Source organism: Alligator mississippiensis, chromosome 9 (genome assembly GCF_030867095.1).
Source record: "Alligator mississippiensis isolate rAllMis1 chromosome 9, rAllMis1, whole genome shotgun sequence".
Classification (NCBI taxonomy): domain Eukaryota; kingdom Metazoa; phylum Chordata; order Crocodylia; family Alligatoridae; genus Alligator; species Alligator mississippiensis.
In genome coordinates, this window is record NC_081832.1 from 7970856 (window position 1) to 7989075 (window position 18220).

The following is an 18220-nucleotide window of genomic DNA, read 5'->3' on the forward strand; positions in this document are numbered from 1 at the left end:
GAGCAAGGGGGAAACCGCGTTCCCGTTTACTTGCGGCCCGCGCCGCGCACCTGAGGTACCGGGCGGGGTGGGGGGCGGGGCTCCCCTCCCCTCAACGGCCGCCCGCACCTGACGCATGCGCTGTGAGCGCCGCGGGGGGCGGGGACTGCCAGGAGCCAACGGGGAGGCAGCGCCCTTCTGACGTCACGCGACGCCAGCGCGAGGGGGCCGAGCCGTTCCTTGTGCGCAGGCGCGACAGCCGGCGCCCTGTCAGAGGTGCCCCCGGCGGCGGCGGCGCGGCAGAGGAGGGGACGCGCGGGTCCCAGCGCCGGCCGCGCCATGAAGATCTGGACTTCGGAGCACGTGTTCGAGTACGGCCGGCCGCGCAACCTTGGCGGGGGCCCGCGTAACCTTGGGAGGGGCGGGAGCAAGGCCCTGCATCAGAAATGGGTTTTTTTCCTTCATTCGAAAATGGCGATTTTATTCATTCAAAAAAAAACAAAACAACAACAACAATGGAAGTGAGGGTCGTGGCACAAGCGGTGTCCGGTGGGCCTGGGCGCGGGGGGAGGCCCCGGGTCCTTCCTGCTGTGGCAAGAAAGGGCGGGTTTGCATTAGGGAGAAATGTCACTTCTGCTCCTCGGCCCGGGGGCTGGCGGGGAAGTCGTAGCGGAGGACACGGCGCTCGCTGAGAGATGGGGAGGAGCGGCAGCCTGGGGAAATGGCAGCCGACTAGTGTCCTGCGGGCTATGAAACAAGGAGGCGGGAGCTAGTTGTTGGGTACAGGCTCCAGTGCGAGATCCTGGGTTAAACGTCGCGTTGGGGGCCAGGGGAAGTTAAGTCTTTGTCGTGTAGGTTATTTATGCGGTGTCTCTCTTTATGCGGTTGTGACACTGGTGGAGTTGCGTTGAGCTCGTTTAAGGTTATTAATTAAACCCGTAGCGTTTTGCCATTCGGTTGTTGATGCCAATGTTAACCTGTGTCTAATTTATGGTGTAGCGGGAGTTATGATAAACTAATGCGCACCGTTGACGTTTTTTAATTCTTTCGTTTTGCCAGGCACCCGTGGGAAACAGTTACAACAGCTGCCATGCAGAAATATCCCAACCCCATGAACCCGAGTGTCGTGGGTGTTGATGTGCTAGACAGACACATAGATCCACATGGGAAACTGCACAGCCTTCGACTGCTCAGCACCGAATGGGGAATCCCCTCCATTGTGAAATCGGTATGTAGACGGTTGCAAAAATGGAAAGAATCGATGCAAACTCTTCTGCTTTGTTGTCTTTAACCGCATGCAAGTCTCCCCGTGTTGTAAGAGGCAGCTAAATGGTGCGTTTGCTATCCAGCTTTTCCAGGGGCAGCTCAGAGCACTTCTGGGCCTTGGCACGCCCTGCCCATTATGGAATTGCTTGCATCCTGGGAATGTGCTCGTGTCTGGTCCTTGCTCGTTGTACCCAAGTTGGAGGAGGGCCCACTATGGCCTGTGTGTATTATCTTGCAACAGCAACTTCTATATTTTGCTATCTAGATTGAAAAATAACTAAAGAAAACTGATTAATAACACTTCATTTTTACATAGAGAAATTGCTCCATTTAAGATACTGTCATATTAGAAATTTCCATTGAATCCTCAGAACAGGGACATTTTTGTACAGTGGTTTTACCGGAGAATAAAATTTGGTCTTGCAAAAGGTATAAATTATTGGGGGGGGGGTTAGCTACTCATAATAGTTGCTGTATAAGTTGGGTAAAACAGGGAAAACACGTTTCCTTGTTTGTTATAAAGTCCCAATCTAGACTGAGAATCTTGCGCCAAGGAACTACGGGCATTTGTATACATGGCAAAATGCGTGTCAGCGTTGAGAAAATGGCGGTGGCGCACTCTCAAACTACAACACATCAAAGGTGTTTTAGTTCGAAAGTGCGCCGCTGCCATTTTCTGCATGCTGACACACATTTCGCCACTTATACAACTGCGCACGACGCAGCACAGTGTGTCAGCTCGCGTGCCAAGCAGACTCAATTAATCAAGTCTGCTCCAATGCGACAGAGATCCAGTGCATCACAGCACAAAACTGTATGTGTATAAATGCCCTACATGTCTACATTGTAATAGGCAATTCCTGCCTTGAGAAGCCTTCACTCTAAATGGACAAGACAGCAAAGGATAGGAATAGGGTAGTGGGCAGTAATAGTATTTCCTTTTATTAGCTTATGTTTTGGGGGGAAGAGCATATTTGGATTTACGAAACAATGGCCCATATCATTTACTTCTTATCTGGCTTAAAGATTATTACTTTCTAAACTACAGGGATGTAGGTTGCAGCTGTGTTGGTCTAAGGACATAGGCAGGCAAGGTTCTTTGGGTGAATCTGGCATCTTTTATTAGACCAACTTAAATAGCTAGAGCAAGCTTTCGCATTTAAAAACCCTTTGTCAGGCTGAGGAAGAGTTTTTAAACCCAAAAGCTTACGCTAGATTCACCCGAAGAACCTTGTCTGCCTACTTTTCTAATCCTTTTGAGATTGCTTATGATTTAAAACTAGTTGAGCTAGCAATGTTAATAGCATATATCATAATTTAGATTTTTACATACTTTAAATAAGTTTTTGCTTATTGTTCTGGGGCAAAAAATATCTAAGCAAAGAAAATACATCTGTAAAATCACAAAGATTGCTAGGGGTACTCAGGGACTGGAATAATATATGAAGTGACTCGTGTTTGGTTTGGTTTTTTAAAATGCTTTAAATTTCAAATTGTTGATGTTTAACTCGAATATTTAAAGGACCATAGCTATTTTTTAAATAGAAAAGTGAATATCAACTTTGTCCTTAACCATTAGAACTGGGATCTAACCTTTATCTTACTTTCCATTCATACAGTAACCATTACTTTGACTGCAGTATGGTTCAAATGCAAAGAGAAAAAATCTTTAGTTAAGTGGTTTCCAGATGGTTAGTGCAGTACCAGGGAATTCACAATCCGTGTTTTTTTCTGTCTTCTAGCTCATTGGTGCATGTAGAACAAAGACATACGTTCAGGAACATTCTGTTGTTGACCCTGTGAAAAAAACAATGGAACTTCAGTCCAGTAATGTAAGTATTTTTCATCAGTAATTGATAGTCAGTAGCAGAATAATGTGTTTTGAATTGAATAAACAATTTGAAAAAGAAAATTTTCAAGGAAAAAAACAAAACCTAACAATAGTAAAATTATAATTCCTTTTTATTTCTGCGTACCATTATTAGAAGATACTTGATACTGTCAAACTTGCCCAACAGCTCTCCTAACAGCAGCTGGTCCAGTAAAATAAAAATATTGTGAAAAATCCTTGCCCCTCTACCATTATAGAGGGAATTATATATTTTCAGAGAATAAGCAGTTAAGAAACACCTGCCTTACTGCTTAGCAAAGTACAGAGCATCTGACTTGTAAACACATTGTTTTGTACACACTATTCTACACTGCTTTGCATTGTATAATAGTTGCCTCAGTACAATACCTGGTCTGTACATTGTCATTGTAAAAATTATCTTGTGAGCTTGACATCTATGCTGGTCAACTCCCAAAATGAAGGACCCAAGAAAAAATGGTTCAACAAATTTTAAACTTTAGGTTTTGGTCTGTAGCTTTAGAATAATCAGTATCTTGATACCCCTGGAGGCACGGTATCAAGTACAAAGTGTTAGTCTTGAGTGGTTCTAATCTTATGAGATGGTTTTTGTAAGTCTAAGAGATCATTTAACTTTTTTTTCCATAGATTTCATTTACAAATCTGGTTTCAGTAGATGAGCGGCTTATTTATAAACCACATCCTCATGCGCCTGATAAGTAAGTGCCTTTGTCTTCCTATCTGTCTACCTAGTTGATTGCTTTTCAGTTGTTGGCTTTATCAACATCGTGTCTGTTTTGGTTGTAGGGAGCTGGGAAGAGGTTGGCCATGGGCTGTGACTTTTTTTTCCTAGAAAAGTATAACAAATTTACTTTTCCCGAATAACACTGGGGATGTTCAGAGGCAATGAGAGATTGTCATATGGCAAGACATGCAGCACAGTCCATTTCAAAGCAGCTGTTCTAATGGTGCATGTAAGAGCAAAAACCAAGGCTATAGAAGTCCCTGTTCCCTCCCCGCCACTGTCTCTCTCTCACTTCTGCTCTGTCCAGTCCATTAACCCTACACCTCCTCCTGCCTCTTTGGCTAAGTAGCATGCTTATTTCAGATCATGCATTGGCTGCTGCTCTTGAAAGAACTGTGTTTCATTTTGCAGGTAGTTACCATGCTGAGGCTTTTCTTCACTAGTCTTTCAAGGGAATGTGTCTTGGTAGTGTCATGAAGAGAACTGTGTTTTCTGAATGCCTTTCATCTACACGTTCCTATAAATCACTCTCATTCCTTTTATGCTATGGGGATGGAAGAGGTTTAATAGCTAAGAGAGATGTGTGTGGTGATGGGGTTTCCAAAATGCTGGAATAAGGAGTCTGTAACTGCTCCCTCGAGAGAGACCTACTTAGACTATGTTGCTAGGGAGCCAGATATGCAGGTTTGCATAGTAAGATCAATGGAGATGGTGTGTTTGGAGGAAAACTTCACTTTGATAAGAAAACTATTTTATTGTCATATAATGCAAAAAATACGTAAAGTTGTTTGTTTGTTTTTTGCCTCAGAACCATTTTGACTCAAGAAGCAATAATATCTGTGAAAGGGGTCAGTCTCAGCAGTTACCTAGAAGGATTAATGGAAAACACAATCTCTTCCAATGCCAATAAAGTAAGTATTATACATATTTTCATGCAAAAGTCCTTTGAACATGCTGGCTTCCTGAGTTATGTAATAGAAGTTAACCTTTTTGTAATTCTTCATATTAACTTTACTTTTGAGAGATTTCATAGACATTAGGGCTGGAGATGCCAGGGCTTTCCAGAAAGTAACAGTATGAATCATTTCTTAAGACACAAATCCTGTCACAGAACTCCATGTTCAGTCTCCCATCCCTGATTTTTGCATCTTCACTTAATAACAGTAGTAACAAAGCTCAATTATTCTAATTTTATACAAAGGTGACAAAATAAACAAGTCTTAGTGTAATTAGTGTGGGCACATCTACACATGCAATTAATGCAACTGACTAAACTCCAGTGCAGATTGAGCCAGAGTAAACTAATCCAGATGTCACTGCCTACACGTGTATTTATAATTTATTATATATAAAGCATGGTAATTTTATTCCACCTTTGGATAGTACTTGTGTCTGACGGGACTATCTGACCACAGTAAATTAGTCTACACCAGCCTAATTGCCACGCACATGTAGATGGTGAACAGAAAATTATTCTACTGCACTGTAAAGCGCACATGTAGATATGCCCAGTGTCTGCTTGGTAAAATCTCGTATTGTTTTTCTCTTATTGAATGGGAAATTGAGGTTTATTACTGTCAATGTGAACCTTGCTGTGGGAATTGTCCATGGGACTGACATCTCCAGATTACTTTGCAGGCTAAGTCTATCTTTCTCCATTGTATAAGATATCATCCAGAACCTTCACCTAAGAAATAACTAACAAGACAAACAGGAAGCAGTTTAATAGGTGGTGTTTCTGCTTTAATTGGTAGTTTTTAAGTCTAAAGTGATTTTTGAACTGAGCTATCAGGGAAGTAGACTTGAAAAAAGCATCTTTGCACATCGTGTTTTTAGTACCATCAAATTCAGGAGAATATTCATCAAGTTAAAATCTGAACGTATTACCTTTTCATTCTGGTCTTTCACTTTGGTGGCTGAAGTGATGTATGTTGTGAGATCTCAGATGACGTTGTCAGTTCTGTGAACTAAACTTTTCACTTTTTGTTTAAAGTTTGATTTTGTTTCATTGCACATGGCTTTAATCTCACCTGCATGTTAGATACTGTGATGGAATACAAAAATATAGGGACGTACTCATTTGCTGTGAGTCTTCCAGAAAATATGCTGCCATGTTAATACACTGATGAAAATCTCATTCTCATTTAATGTGTTTGTTTTTTAATTGCAGGGTCGTGAGGCACTAGAATGGGTAATCAGTAAATTGAATGCTGAAATTGAGGAGTTCACAGCTTCAGCAAGACAAAGCATGAGGACTTCTATGGCAGCAGCAGCATTTGCAGAGAAATGACAGCAAATATACATTTCTAAATTACTAGTTAGGTCTGCGTGTCTGAAATAAGGAACCAAAAGCTCCTCTTCAAACTGAAACATATTTATTGTTATGTTTTGTTATTTAAGGGCATATCTATGTATTGGCTAGGTTTTAAGGTAAAACTTTGGAGAGAAGTAGCAAGTTCTTGTGAATGAGGGTAACGTGTAGGGATTTAACTAATATGTTGGTTCAACTAGACTGAACATTCATTTCATATGAAATAATACCTTAAGAATTCAAAGGTAGTTCCTGTATTTACAGGAATGCTTACCAGTTTAAAATGACTCCTAATATAAAATAGTCTTTGTAGATAAGGTTACAGACATTGGAAGAGATTGATGTGATAGTGAATCCTACTTGAGTAGAATTTAGTGTTATTTTATTCTTGGACTCTACCTCTTTGGGGACCAAACCCAAGATTAAGAAAAAATGCCTTGTTCAAGCAAGCTCCATTGTATTTGTTTTGGGCAGCTGTGTGATATAACTTGCTATAAATAGAAGATTTATTACTTGAAGCCTGAAATGCAAATGAATGCAAAGCTTGTTTTTTGGATAAACTTGCTACAAGTTCTGGTCGGACAGCTGATTTGAAATGGTACTTTAAAAGTAAACTATAGCCATCAAACAATTTCTTAATATTTACAAGAAGTGTCATCTCACATATTTTGAATAGTGCTCATCTCTGAGGCCAAAATTTTGCCTTTAAATACTACATTAGTAGGAGTTGCCTGCCATAACTGAGGAAGAATTTAGACCAAAATACTTTTATCTTTTTAGTTCAGCCTTGCAGTAACAGAACCTCTCTATTTAGAGGAGAACTATAATCTTAGAAGAATTTTAAAATGTAATTTTATAGACAGTTAAACTTCCTAGAAAAGTTTTAATTCATTTTGAAATATTGCAAAATAATTCAAATTTAAATTCTTAGATTAACTTGGTCAAGGTGTATTCTCATTTGTAGGTAACAATAAACAGGGTTAGCAAAAGTAAGTTTACGTTAATCATGCGTCAGAATTTTTCAGTTAAACATGGAGTCAAACTATTTGAATGCCATTTCAACTAAACATAGCATCTAGCATTAAATTTTAGTTTAATGCTCTGGATTCTCTTATCTTTTTTATTATTGAAATAAATACAAACAGGGCATTTTAAATGAAGGATTTAGGGATCAAAATCAGTAGGTAGTTTAGTTTCTTGGCACTAAGTTCCCATACATAATCACTAAAGGTCAGATTTTGCTAACTACTCAAATAGCAAATTTCTCTGTAAGCAAGCTCATTGACTTGTATGGTGGGGACATGTAGTAAAAAACATGAAAAGGGGTAGGGGAAATGTAGTACTATAGAAACAGATGTTGGATTTAGTTGGCAATCTTGCCAACTGGTGCCAAACGGTCCATCTGGAGTTTCAGACCTAATCATACAGGTGTCATTTTTGTTTAGTCTTTCAGAAGAGCTGATATTGCCTGTCAGGCAGTATTTCTGTTACATGCTAATAAAGTATTGTCTGTTCAGTGGTACAGAGCTAGAGTCTATTCGCTGAATATTACTTGGTATAGATGAGAAGACAACATTCTACACTTGCATGTAGGAATAAAGACTAGTGAATGTGCATAAAGCAACACTTAGAAGAGTTTATTCACTGTAAATTTAATATTTTTCTACTTAAATAATAAAGATTCAGTTCAAAACCTAATACATTTGTAAAAAAAATCATTAAGTTTTGTGACTTTTTACACCTGGAGATTGTTCCTACAATTAATTTAACTAAAGGTCAAAATGTTCATACTTAAATTTGTGTAATAATTTATGTGAGTTCTTCTGATAAAGATGCAATACTGTTCCTAAACTTGTCTGTTGAAAGCATAAACCAAGCTTAATTTTTATATTTCAAATTCAAACAACTAATTTTGCTGTATTAAGAGCCCTCTAATTCAAACTGGCAATTTGGTCTCATTTTTTTCAGTGCAAGTTTTATCATTTTTATCAATATTCAGAAACCATTTAAAAGATTTTGAGTCTCTTGTTTCTTAATTGTGTGTGTGTGTGTGTGTGTGTTCCTGAGAAATGAAGCAGTTTTGTGTGACTATTTTAAACAAAACAATGGCGAAATCTGCTAGTTTCTAAAATCGCATGATCCATTGGATACTTTTTAACCGTACTTTAGAGTGAGGCAGATTATTTTCATTGTGCTGGAGGAATTAAGGAAAACATTACCCATTGCAGGGGATGGGTGTCAGCACTAGTTCAGCTGTACAGATTTAAATGCAACATTAACTCAGGGTACCATTGCTTCAGAAAACATGCTTGAAACCAGCTTTAACCATGATTTCCTCCAACAGTGCACTTGCTGTTTTCAGCACTTGCGGTTAAAACGTGTACAGCCCAGCCCAGCCCAATCCCAACAACAACTTCACTACAACTTTCTAAAAGTCACCATTTATAGGTACTCTGCTCCAAGGAAAGCTCAGCCTGTAGTGGAAGTTCAAAATCAAGTGTACGATAGAAGTAAGCAAGTGCCTGCAAAGAGAGTTCATGGAAGAGCTGGGTTATTTTAGAGCCCTCTGAGTCTGTGGTGGGAAGGGGAAGAAGGTAGGCTACTCCTGCATTTGGGAACAGTTTCTTTTTCAGGGCACTTGACACCTCTTTAAATTTTGCCATAAAATGTAATGCTTCAAACTCTAAAGCTGTGATGCAATGTAATACAATACCTCACCCTTCGGTGGATAGAATATAAAACTACATGTTGCTACAGACTGATAAATTTATAAGGCCACTTTAAAAACACCTAGAAACTCATCAAAATTATTTCAGGAAGGAATTTCTGTTAACTTTCTGGTTACCACCCACAACAGAATATAAATATTGGTATCACAGGTATGTTCCCTGCAGCCCATGTGCCTAATCTTGCTACCACTGAAGTAAATCGGAAGAGACCTGAGCTCAAGAAAATTCCTCGAATTTGCTGGACTTCAGGCAAAGACACTTATTTATGGTGTTGGTCCTCCAAGCAGTTCCCTGTGGCTGAACCGCTGCTACCCGGGGCAATGTTAACACCGAGCATTTTGCATAACTGGGCTAAGTATAATGTAAATGGCACTAAGCATGAGATGAATGGTAATATTTGTGACATACCTGCACAAAGAAATTCATCTCAGTAGCTGGCCTCAGTGAAAGTTTTGTTTATTTCCTGTCCTACTGTTTTAAGTGTATTTGTACAGCTTTCATTACCTACCTGTCATGTTTGAACCACAGCCTCTTTGTTGTTTCCTATATTATTAAAATTTGCACTGAAGTGAACAAAGGAAGAAAGGATGTAGTTGCAGGGGAGTTTAAAGGTAAAAAGGTACTGTTTACCTTTAAACAGTAAAAGGTTTAAATGCAGATGAATTATTTGAGTTAGACAAAGGTTTTGTGGGAACTGAGATGAAATTTCAGGTTTGTGGACTGGCTTATTTTTTGCAGAGCAAGTTAACAGTTCCTTATTACTAGTCATTGTCACAACCAAATGCCCTGGGTCCCGACAGTCATGTTTCTATTGAATTGCATTTATAATCATTTCTCAAAGATACACGGGATAGACATTTTCTTTTATGCCTGATGTGTTAAAATTTAAACATAAAAGTAAACTGATTCTGATTAAGAATTTGAAAACCACTTTCTTCAAAAGCAACAAGGTCTCAGGCCATTAGGTTACAACAAAGCAGCAGCAGAGTGGGCTGTGGTGAAAGGGCCAGCATTCTTAAAACTCAAAAAAATTCAGCATGAAAGTGGCTTCTATATTTGGGTGTACCAAATGATGTTATTTACTATACCACCACATTTTAAACAAACCATGTTGTACTTTTCCCATATCTGCCTTATAATTGTGTTTGGCCCTCTCTGTGTTTGCCAGCTGTATTGTATTCATTTATGGGTATTTAGTGTGTAGACTGTGGAGTCAGAGACCTTGGTTAATATGTCTTACTCAGCCATTGAATGACCTTGGGCAAGTCACTTATTTCTCTTCTTTTCCTGTGAAATTACATAATTGGAAAATATGGACGTTGTTGCATAGAATATACAGTACAGTTCCCTACATTATATAAGGTTAATAAGTAAAATTATCAAAAGAGCCTGAATTAATTGAGGTCCTTGGCTTCTGTGTAACACAGGTTCATTGGAAAATAGGTTTTAATATCATGTAGATGATTTTGAAAATTTTACCCAGTTGTACATATTATGGTTTAAGTGCTATGGACAAAAATGTTCTGCTATTGAGCCATTGTGTCAGAACAAAGCACCTGTTAGTGCTGCTAATAGTTTAATTTTATATTAATTAAACATCAAAAGACTATTAAATACATAATTAGAAGTGATTATTTATAGATAGTGCAGCTAGACTGTGAACACACCTGAGTCCTGACCAGCAGTCTTCCTACAAAGAAAAGAGCGAAAAGTACTGGATTATGCCTGAATGTGTAAAGTGGACAATTTAGAGCTAGGGTGACTCTACCAATGACATTTTTTATTCACAATCTAAACCAGAAGTTGAATTCATATGTCCAAAATGAGTGTCTTCATCCACTTTACCAGCTAATGACCAATTAATCTGATTCTGTAATAGAAAACAAGATAGAATTGCAGTGTTGCATTAGAGCTGTAGCTAATTTGAGGGAGAGTTTTCTGCTGGGATTCCATGCTGAGTGCTGTGCTGAGACAGTAGAGGAATTACCTGGAGCTGACCTATATGTAATCAGCATTGTGTGATTTCCGGTAGCTGATGAACAGATTAGGGTCATCAACAGGAAACACAGCAGAGCTTTAACAGCAGAGTCCAATATGACATATGCAAGGAAAGAAAGGTGATAAATCCACAACTAGAAAGAGGTATGGTGCACTATTCAAGCTATATACCATATGCTATGCAATAATGACCACGCTTCTCTGCTCTATTAATTCACAGGAAAAATGAAATAGTTTTATCACTTCAAAGAAATGCTGAAGAGACATTGTGAAAGGTCACTGTAATATGTTGAAAGTCATGTATCTAATCAGTGTTTTGTTGTGTTGTTAAACTCAACATTACTTACTTGCTTTGTAGTGTAATATGCACATACAAAGCTTTTCAGATAAAAAATAAAGATCCTACTTTTGAGGTGGGAAATAATTTCTCAGAGGCAGTTCGTCATTTTGATTGTTTTATCAGCAGGGATCCTGGTTTTCTCTGGTTTAAAAAAAAATACCCAATTTTCAGTTAAAAAAGATAATCTATATGTTAGTGGTGTTTCATTTAGATCATGGAAAAATGTGGATTTGGGATTACTTTTTTAATCCAAAAATTGGTTGTTTTTTTTTAATTCAGAGAAAACCAGGATTCCTGTTTATCAGAAGTAACAAGGAAAGCAGAGAATAGGCATATTTCCCATCATGAACACTACTGAAAGTGCCAAGAGATACTCAATCATTTTACTGTATTGATCTATAAACTTTGTACACTTGATAACATGACAAACATGTTGTATGACCTCTGAAATCATTAAAATACATAGATGTAAAGTTTGATAATCTGGTCTGATTCAGGTGTCATTGTTGGTGCATATGTAGATTTTGTTTTGTTGAATTAAACAGTTTTCATATGGGACCAGTTAAATTGCTGCAGATTTTATTTTCTGTATAGTAATACAACACTCCCTTTTCCTTTAATTGGCATTTAGCTGACACCTGTCTTGACTGAAAGGTGATCTATTAGAGTTTGGCCCATAATGATTGTTAAATCAATTATAAATGCATTCGGACATCAGTTGTATCAAGACACAGATAAAGGCTGTGTGTGTGTCCACCTGAGAGATTTCAGCCTTCTATCATGAGTGTATGCTTTGCCCTCCTGGCTGCTATTCTGTGTTCAAATAGAGCTATAACTGAAAATGCTTAGTAAAAATATTTTTGTAACGATTCTTTTTACAAAACACATTGTTGTCCTCTGCCCGTACTGACAACGAGGATAAATAGGGATAAACTGCTGAATGGTTTGCAGTGCAGTCTCAAGAGGACAGGAGACCGAGCCTGCAGCTTAGGAAGTCTTTTCTCCTTGACCTATTTTAAACTATAATTAGAGGCACCTACTGGGACTAGAATCAAAATGTTTTTGTTTCCCTCTTAGTTTACATGGTGTATGGCTTTGCTATTCTTTTTGCTATTTCTAGTCAAGATCCCAAGGAGAGGCACTCAGCCTGTATAACAACACCCTTGCCGCTGATCTGGATCAGAGACAAGGGATACCCTCATGCCAGAATAGTTGCAGGGCAAGTAGGACTTGTACTTGCCATTTAAATATATTTATTTAAACTGTAAGACATTAAAAAACTACACCTATTTGCACTGTAGGCATTTATAAAAAACAAACTAACTTGGCATCTGAATTTCCCATAGTACATGGAAGCCAAACATTGAAAAGGTGGTTTACTACCTTCCATTCTGTTGTGTGATTGTTAGTTTATTTTAATTAATCAGGGCAAGGGGTGATGCTACATATGCAAGGAAGTTATTTGGAGGGTCCCACGCCCCTATTTTGCATACAATACAATCTAGATAAAAGGAGAGACAAACACACCAAGGCAGAAAGATACACACTGGGTGCATCTACACAAGACGTTGACTATGTTTAGCCTAATTAGTGCTATAGTAGTCTCACCACCTACACCTGCAGCCCCATTAGGCCACAGGAAACTAACCAACTCTGCTGCAGGTTAGTACTTGTACCATGGCAGGGTTCTTTAGTGCACAGCACTGCACGTGTAGACATGGGTGGGGCTGCCGGAGCACAAGAGTGCTTCAGTGAGGGCGCTGCCTGCTGCCTGGCACCACACTGAAGCATCCTCATGCCCCAACCAACCCCTCCACAGCATGTTGAGCTGGGTTGGAGCAGCCCCGGGCTTGCAGGCTGACCCCTCGGGCCCCTTGCCAGCCGAGGCTGCTCTGATCCAGCTCATTGTGCTGCAGTCCCAAGTGTATGATCAATCATGGGGCCCCGGAACAGTAAACTCCAATGCAATATGTACCAGAGTTTATTGCTCCATGCTAACAACATGTTTAGATGCACCCACTGATGGACAGATGCTCTGTGTTTTAACCGGGCTGGCAGTCTGGGCAATGTCAATGCAATGAGTTCATACAACTAGAATAATTAAAATCCCATGGTGAATCTGTTTGTTTCCTTCAGTCATTTTAACTGAGTTTCACTTTACCACTGTTTTATGTTTCCATAGTTTGAAGATTTTGAGCTAAAACTCTCTATGGTTTTGTAGGACTTCAACTGTTTTGTGGAGTTACGTAGCTTTTCAGTATCATCCTTCGGCATAGCTGGACCTACCCGGTCCCACTGTTTCAGCACCCCTGGACTCCTCCAGTCTCAAGTCTTCAACCTCTTTGGAAGTCTCCAAACTCTCTTTTACAGATAAGTCAGATCTTTCCAGTTTCAGCTCTTCATCCTCTGAGGACCTCTCCTATCTCACCACATCTTCCCTGGACTTCTCAAGTGTCATCTCTTCAGCATCTCTGGATGTTTCCAGTACCTCTTCAATCTCCTTAGAGCTCTCTAGTCCTGACTCTTACGATGCTTTGGAACACTACAGTTTCACCTCTTCAGCCTCATGGGACCTATCCAGTCTCACCTCAGGCTCTCTGGACCTCTCATATCACAGCTCTTTAATTTCTTTAGATCTCTCCAGCTTTCCCTCTTCATCCTCCCTAGATGTCTCCAATCTCTCTTCTTCACCCTCCTTCAGTCCCTCTGGTCATACTTCTTCAGCTTCTTTGGACCTTCCCTATGCTGCCTCTTTAACCTCTCTGGATGTCTCAGATCTCACCTCTTCAGACTCATTGAACCTCACCAATTTTAACAAGTTAACATCCCAAGTTTCCTCTGAGTTATCCTCAACCTCTCTGGATGTTTCTAATCCCATCTCTTCTCCCATTCCAGAAATCTCCAACTGCATGTCAGAGGAAGGCTCTTCTGTCACCTCTTCAGTTTCTCTGGACCATTCCAGCCCTCCCTCTTGAGCCCCCTCAGACCTTCCCAATCTCACCTTCTGGATGTCTTTAGCTACACTTCTTCAGCCTTTCCTCATCTGAATCTCCAGTTTCCTTCTCTGGTCTCCCTATACCTTTCTAAGCTCCCCTGTTTGAGGCACCCATTCTCATTTCTGTCTCAAAGCTCCTTGTAGGGGGATGGTTCAGGGCTTCTACAGTAAATTACATATATACTCAAGACTGGATGAAAAGAGAGTTTTTTGCAAATCTGTAGTGATGCCTTGCTTATGACTGCAGCAAAGTCAGTCATCCTGGAGTCTGCAGATCACTGCTTATGTTCACAAATTAAGGCTCATTCCATCTCAGCCTACCACCTCTCAGAGCACTGCATTTGCAAATTCATGCTGGATTTTCATCTTTTTTCCCAGGATCAACAGATAACAAATATGGCTAAGTATTCAAAAAATTGCACTCAGTTTGCATGTCTGCTTTACTGATTTACACTCGAGCTGATTGTGCACAATGTCTGGCAGGTAGCACTTGACAATGAAGTACAGAAAGAGCAAAGACAATGGACAACAAGTAAGACAGGATGAAAAAGAGGAGGACCAGAAAGGTAAATGGGGAGTGAAAAACAGTTAGGGGTATCTGTTTGCTTTCCATGGTTCCTGTACTGCTTGATTTGGTCATCACATTTTCCTTGTGTCAGCCTGACGGAGAGCAACGAGGAGAAAGCCTGGACTGGTGGAAGTGAGACTCCAGCCTGGGAACATCCAGACAGCTGCTGGAATAAGCTGGATGAGCGTCAAGTTCTTTGCTCTCTGGGAGTTCTGGTCCTTGCTGCTCTGGGGGAAGGATCTTAAGTCAGGCCCCTACCAGACACAGGAGAAATTGGCCCTGCGAGAGGATGGAGCTGAAATTGAATAAAGGAGGCCCTGCGAGAGGATGGAGCTGTGTTCATGAACTAAGCCAGGAAGTATCTGCAGGCAGGGCTGGTGGTAGCTAATGCCATGTTATTTCCCAAGACATTTCTCAATTCAGTAAGATTAGAATGTTTGTTCCCCTTGCGGCGTGGTAAATGTGCAGACAACTCACTCAGTTACTGTGCCCCAGGCAGCAAAGTGAGAAAGGCCAGAGCTGTGACTCCACTGTGTCACACACCCTGGAGACTCCCTGATGCATAGGGCGGAGCACTGAATGTCACCTTTTTTTTTTACTACTACTGGCTAGAAGAGGCCTGTGTGTTACAAGACCTCAGTTGTTTCCTGACAGTCTGATCTTAGGCAAGGCTCTATCACACTCCCTGCCTCAGTTTCCCCCTCTGGAGAATGGGTCTAACAACACTAATCTTCTCCCATAGGGGAGAGGAGAGTTCCTTACAGGCTATAGAGTGCCTGGAGACCAGAAAGAGGAAGGTGGCACAGATGTCCACATTAGGAGGTTGTTGCTGACTCCAGGCTACACTTAGTCAGTGATTCCTGGCATACACTGCCCCCGCAGCTAGCAAATTAGCACACGCTCCCTACAGGTAAAGTGGAGCAGAACACTGAAAGCACAGGAAGGAGGCAGTTTCCCTTTGGCTGTGAAAGGTCCCCCAGACCCCATCTTACCTCTATCTTGGGCCTGATCTCCCATCTCATTCTTCTCTGGCCAACATGGAGCACAGGCAGTGGGGACTGGACTCAGACCAGGTACAGCAGCAGTTCTTTGAGGAGGTTTTCCAGCAGGAGGTTGATTTCTTCTTCCCTGTGTCCCACCTGCAAATAGAGCACTGGAGATGTAAGTGCTGGCCAGTGCTGGGGAGGAAGGTGTCTGTGCTGGGCCTACAGCAGTGATGAGGGGGAGAGGTGCAGATGACCTACTGAGTGCCACCATACTCAGTGCTGCAGGGAGAGAACAGTGGTACTGGCGCTGAGGAGTTCCCAGTCCAAACAGCCTTGGGGGGAAGGAGGCTGATGGCTCAAGTCGCACGCAAGGAGGGGGTCAGAGTACCATGTGCAGGACTGTCAGCACACATGTTGTGGACAGCACAGAGTCAAATGCCCAGGGACCTTGGGAACAGAAGCAGAATTCTTCCACATGCCTCCTACCGGTGAAATAGAGCTAAGCTTTCAACCCTGACAGCCTGTCACCCTCAGGGCTCTTCCCTCTCCTTCAACCAGCATTTCAGCCATGGTGCTGCCCATGCCCTAAGTCTTTCTGGTTCCAGCAGGCATGAAAACAAGGCATACCACAGCACCTTCTCTGACACTGTGCCAGGAGTTCACCCTGCAAGTGCCTGACATGGCCGAAGTTGCAAACCTCATCCCCATCCTTCACCTCCACAGACCTGAACAGCTTGGACACCAGTGAGGAAGGGGCTGAGACCCCAGTGGTGCAACTGGATGAGGAGGACCTGCGGGAGGATAGCCCTTAACAGCAAGTGGCCAGAAGCTAGCAGCAAGCTCCCTGCTCTCTCTTTGCCCTGCCACTGCATGGATCTGCCAGCATGAGAGGAAGGAAGGCTGCTGGCTGTTTGACTCTTGCTCTGGAAACCCTGAGTAGTGTCCGCCTCCTGAGCCACTGCCTACAAGGAGTGGAGATGACCTCCCCTCCCCATTCTGATTCAGCCAGGGGAGCAAAAGAGAGGCCTGGAAGCAGAGGGATATCGTAGGCTCCAAAAATTAATTATTCAGGCTTTGCTGCTAATACTCCTGCTTTACACACCCAAGCTAGGAAGCGAGTCCTGGCCACAGCTGTACCCAGTCCCTGCAGGTCTCCCCGCTGGACCTCAGTCTCCCCTAGCCTGTCTAGACAAATGTTTAACAGCAACCTACAGAGAAATAACACTCCTGTCAAACAAGCAATCGGGGGGGGTGAGGGTGTTACTGAAAGAAAGTCATTGGGGATAGGGGCATGAGGCTTTTAGCATTGGTTGGTCTCAGAAGAAGCCAAAGGAAGAGCCAAGTGAGGCAGGGGCGAAGTGCACATTGCCAGTCTGCAAAGGCAAACCTCCCTAGGAGATAAGCTCACATTTCAGACCCTGAAGCAATTCAGACCCAGTTCCCAGCCCAGACTCCTGCCCAGTCAGAAGACGGACAGAACAATCTCCTTAGCCATCCACAACAAGTGATGGGGCAAATCAACACCCCATTGAAACAATGCTGGTGGTAATACTGAGGGGCCTTGTGGTGCTCTGAATTTTTCCCATTGCAGGTACCATAGTCTCAGACTAAGAACAGACCTGACCTAGCGCTGAGTCCACAGGAACAAGTGATCCCAAATGTGTGCCAGTGCCATCCCCCATGGATTATTAGCCTGCCCCTGATTCTAGCTCTCATTAGCAAGTGCATAGGGTTACCATATTTCCAGTTCAAAAAGAAAAAGACACCTGTCAGGTGGACACCTCAGTCCCAACCCAGAGCCTCCTGGCCTTGGCCACCACCCCTCGCTCCCACCCAGCAGCCCCCCCGCCCCTGCTGGAACCCCTCAATCCCAACAGACAGCCCCTCACCCCCCAACTATGCTGGTCACCCTTAGTCCCAACCTGCAATCCCTGGACCTGCCAGTGACCCTCATTCCTGACCCACAGTTCCCCACCCCTCCAGCCATGCTGTTGCCCCTCGCTCCCGACCCACAGCCCCACATCCTTGCTGGTATCCCTCACACCCGACTGTCCCCAAACCCCATCCCTCCAACCCTGCTCCCCATACACTTACCTGCATCCAGCTGCCGAGCCTGGTCCCTCTGCCCTGCCTGGTTGCACGCTAGCCATGTGCGCATGCACGCTCAGATGCTCATTATGCCCCACTCCCTCCAATCACCCTTCCCTTGCTCCCACCAACAGAGCAGAGCAAAATCCCAGACGTTTGTTCAGAGTTCAGAAAAATGCCCAGACGGAAGTCGGAGGACCCAAAAAGAGCACGTGTCTGGGAAACCCAGATGTATGGTAACCCTACAAATGCAGCAACAGCAGCCACAACGTGTAATACATGTAATGTGTACAGGGGGCCTGAGGGCCCTGCTACACGCTCAGATTAAAGCTGCATAGAAACCACCTCCGGAGTTGTGACCTGCCT

At 42.3% G+C, this 18220-nt stretch overlaps 1 protein-coding gene across 2 annotated transcripts; it reads left to right on the top strand.

Annotated features, from left to right (window-relative positions):
* Positions 1 to 266: 266 nt before the first annotated feature.
* On the top strand, positions 267 to 8164 carry PRELID3B (PRELI domain containing 3B). Of its 2 annotated transcripts, none has more exons than XM_006271746.4 (6): positions 267 to 350; positions 1039 to 1207; positions 2988 to 3077; positions 3743 to 3813; positions 4648 to 4750; positions 6010 to 8164. In XM_006271746.4, the coding sequence occupies exons 1-6, from the start codon at positions 319 to 321 to the stop codon at positions 6127 to 6129; spliced, it is 585 nt and encodes a 194-aa protein (XP_006271808.1). In that variant the 5' UTR covers positions 267 to 318; the 3' UTR covers positions 6130 to 8164. The 2 variants fall into 2 exon arrangements, with proteins under 2 accessions (XP_006271808.1, XP_019340029.1); XM_019484484.2 differs by lacking the exon at positions 267 to 350 and adding an exon at positions 394 to 500.
* The last annotated feature ends 10056 nt before the right edge of the window (positions 8165 to 18220 follow it).

Coding starts and splice junctions, on each gene's coding strand:
- PRELID3B (XM_019484484.2), top strand. CDS start 451: ATGGCGATTTTATTCATTCAAAAAAAAACAAAACAACAACAACAATGG. Junction 3,078..3,742: donor TGGAACTTCAGTCCAGTAAT/GTAAGTATTTTT, acceptor TTTTTTCCATAG/ATTTCATTTACAAATCTGGT. Junction 4,751..6,009: donor TCTCTTCCAATGCCAATAAA/GTAAGTATTATA, acceptor TTTTAATTGCAG/GGTCGTGAGGCACTAGAATG.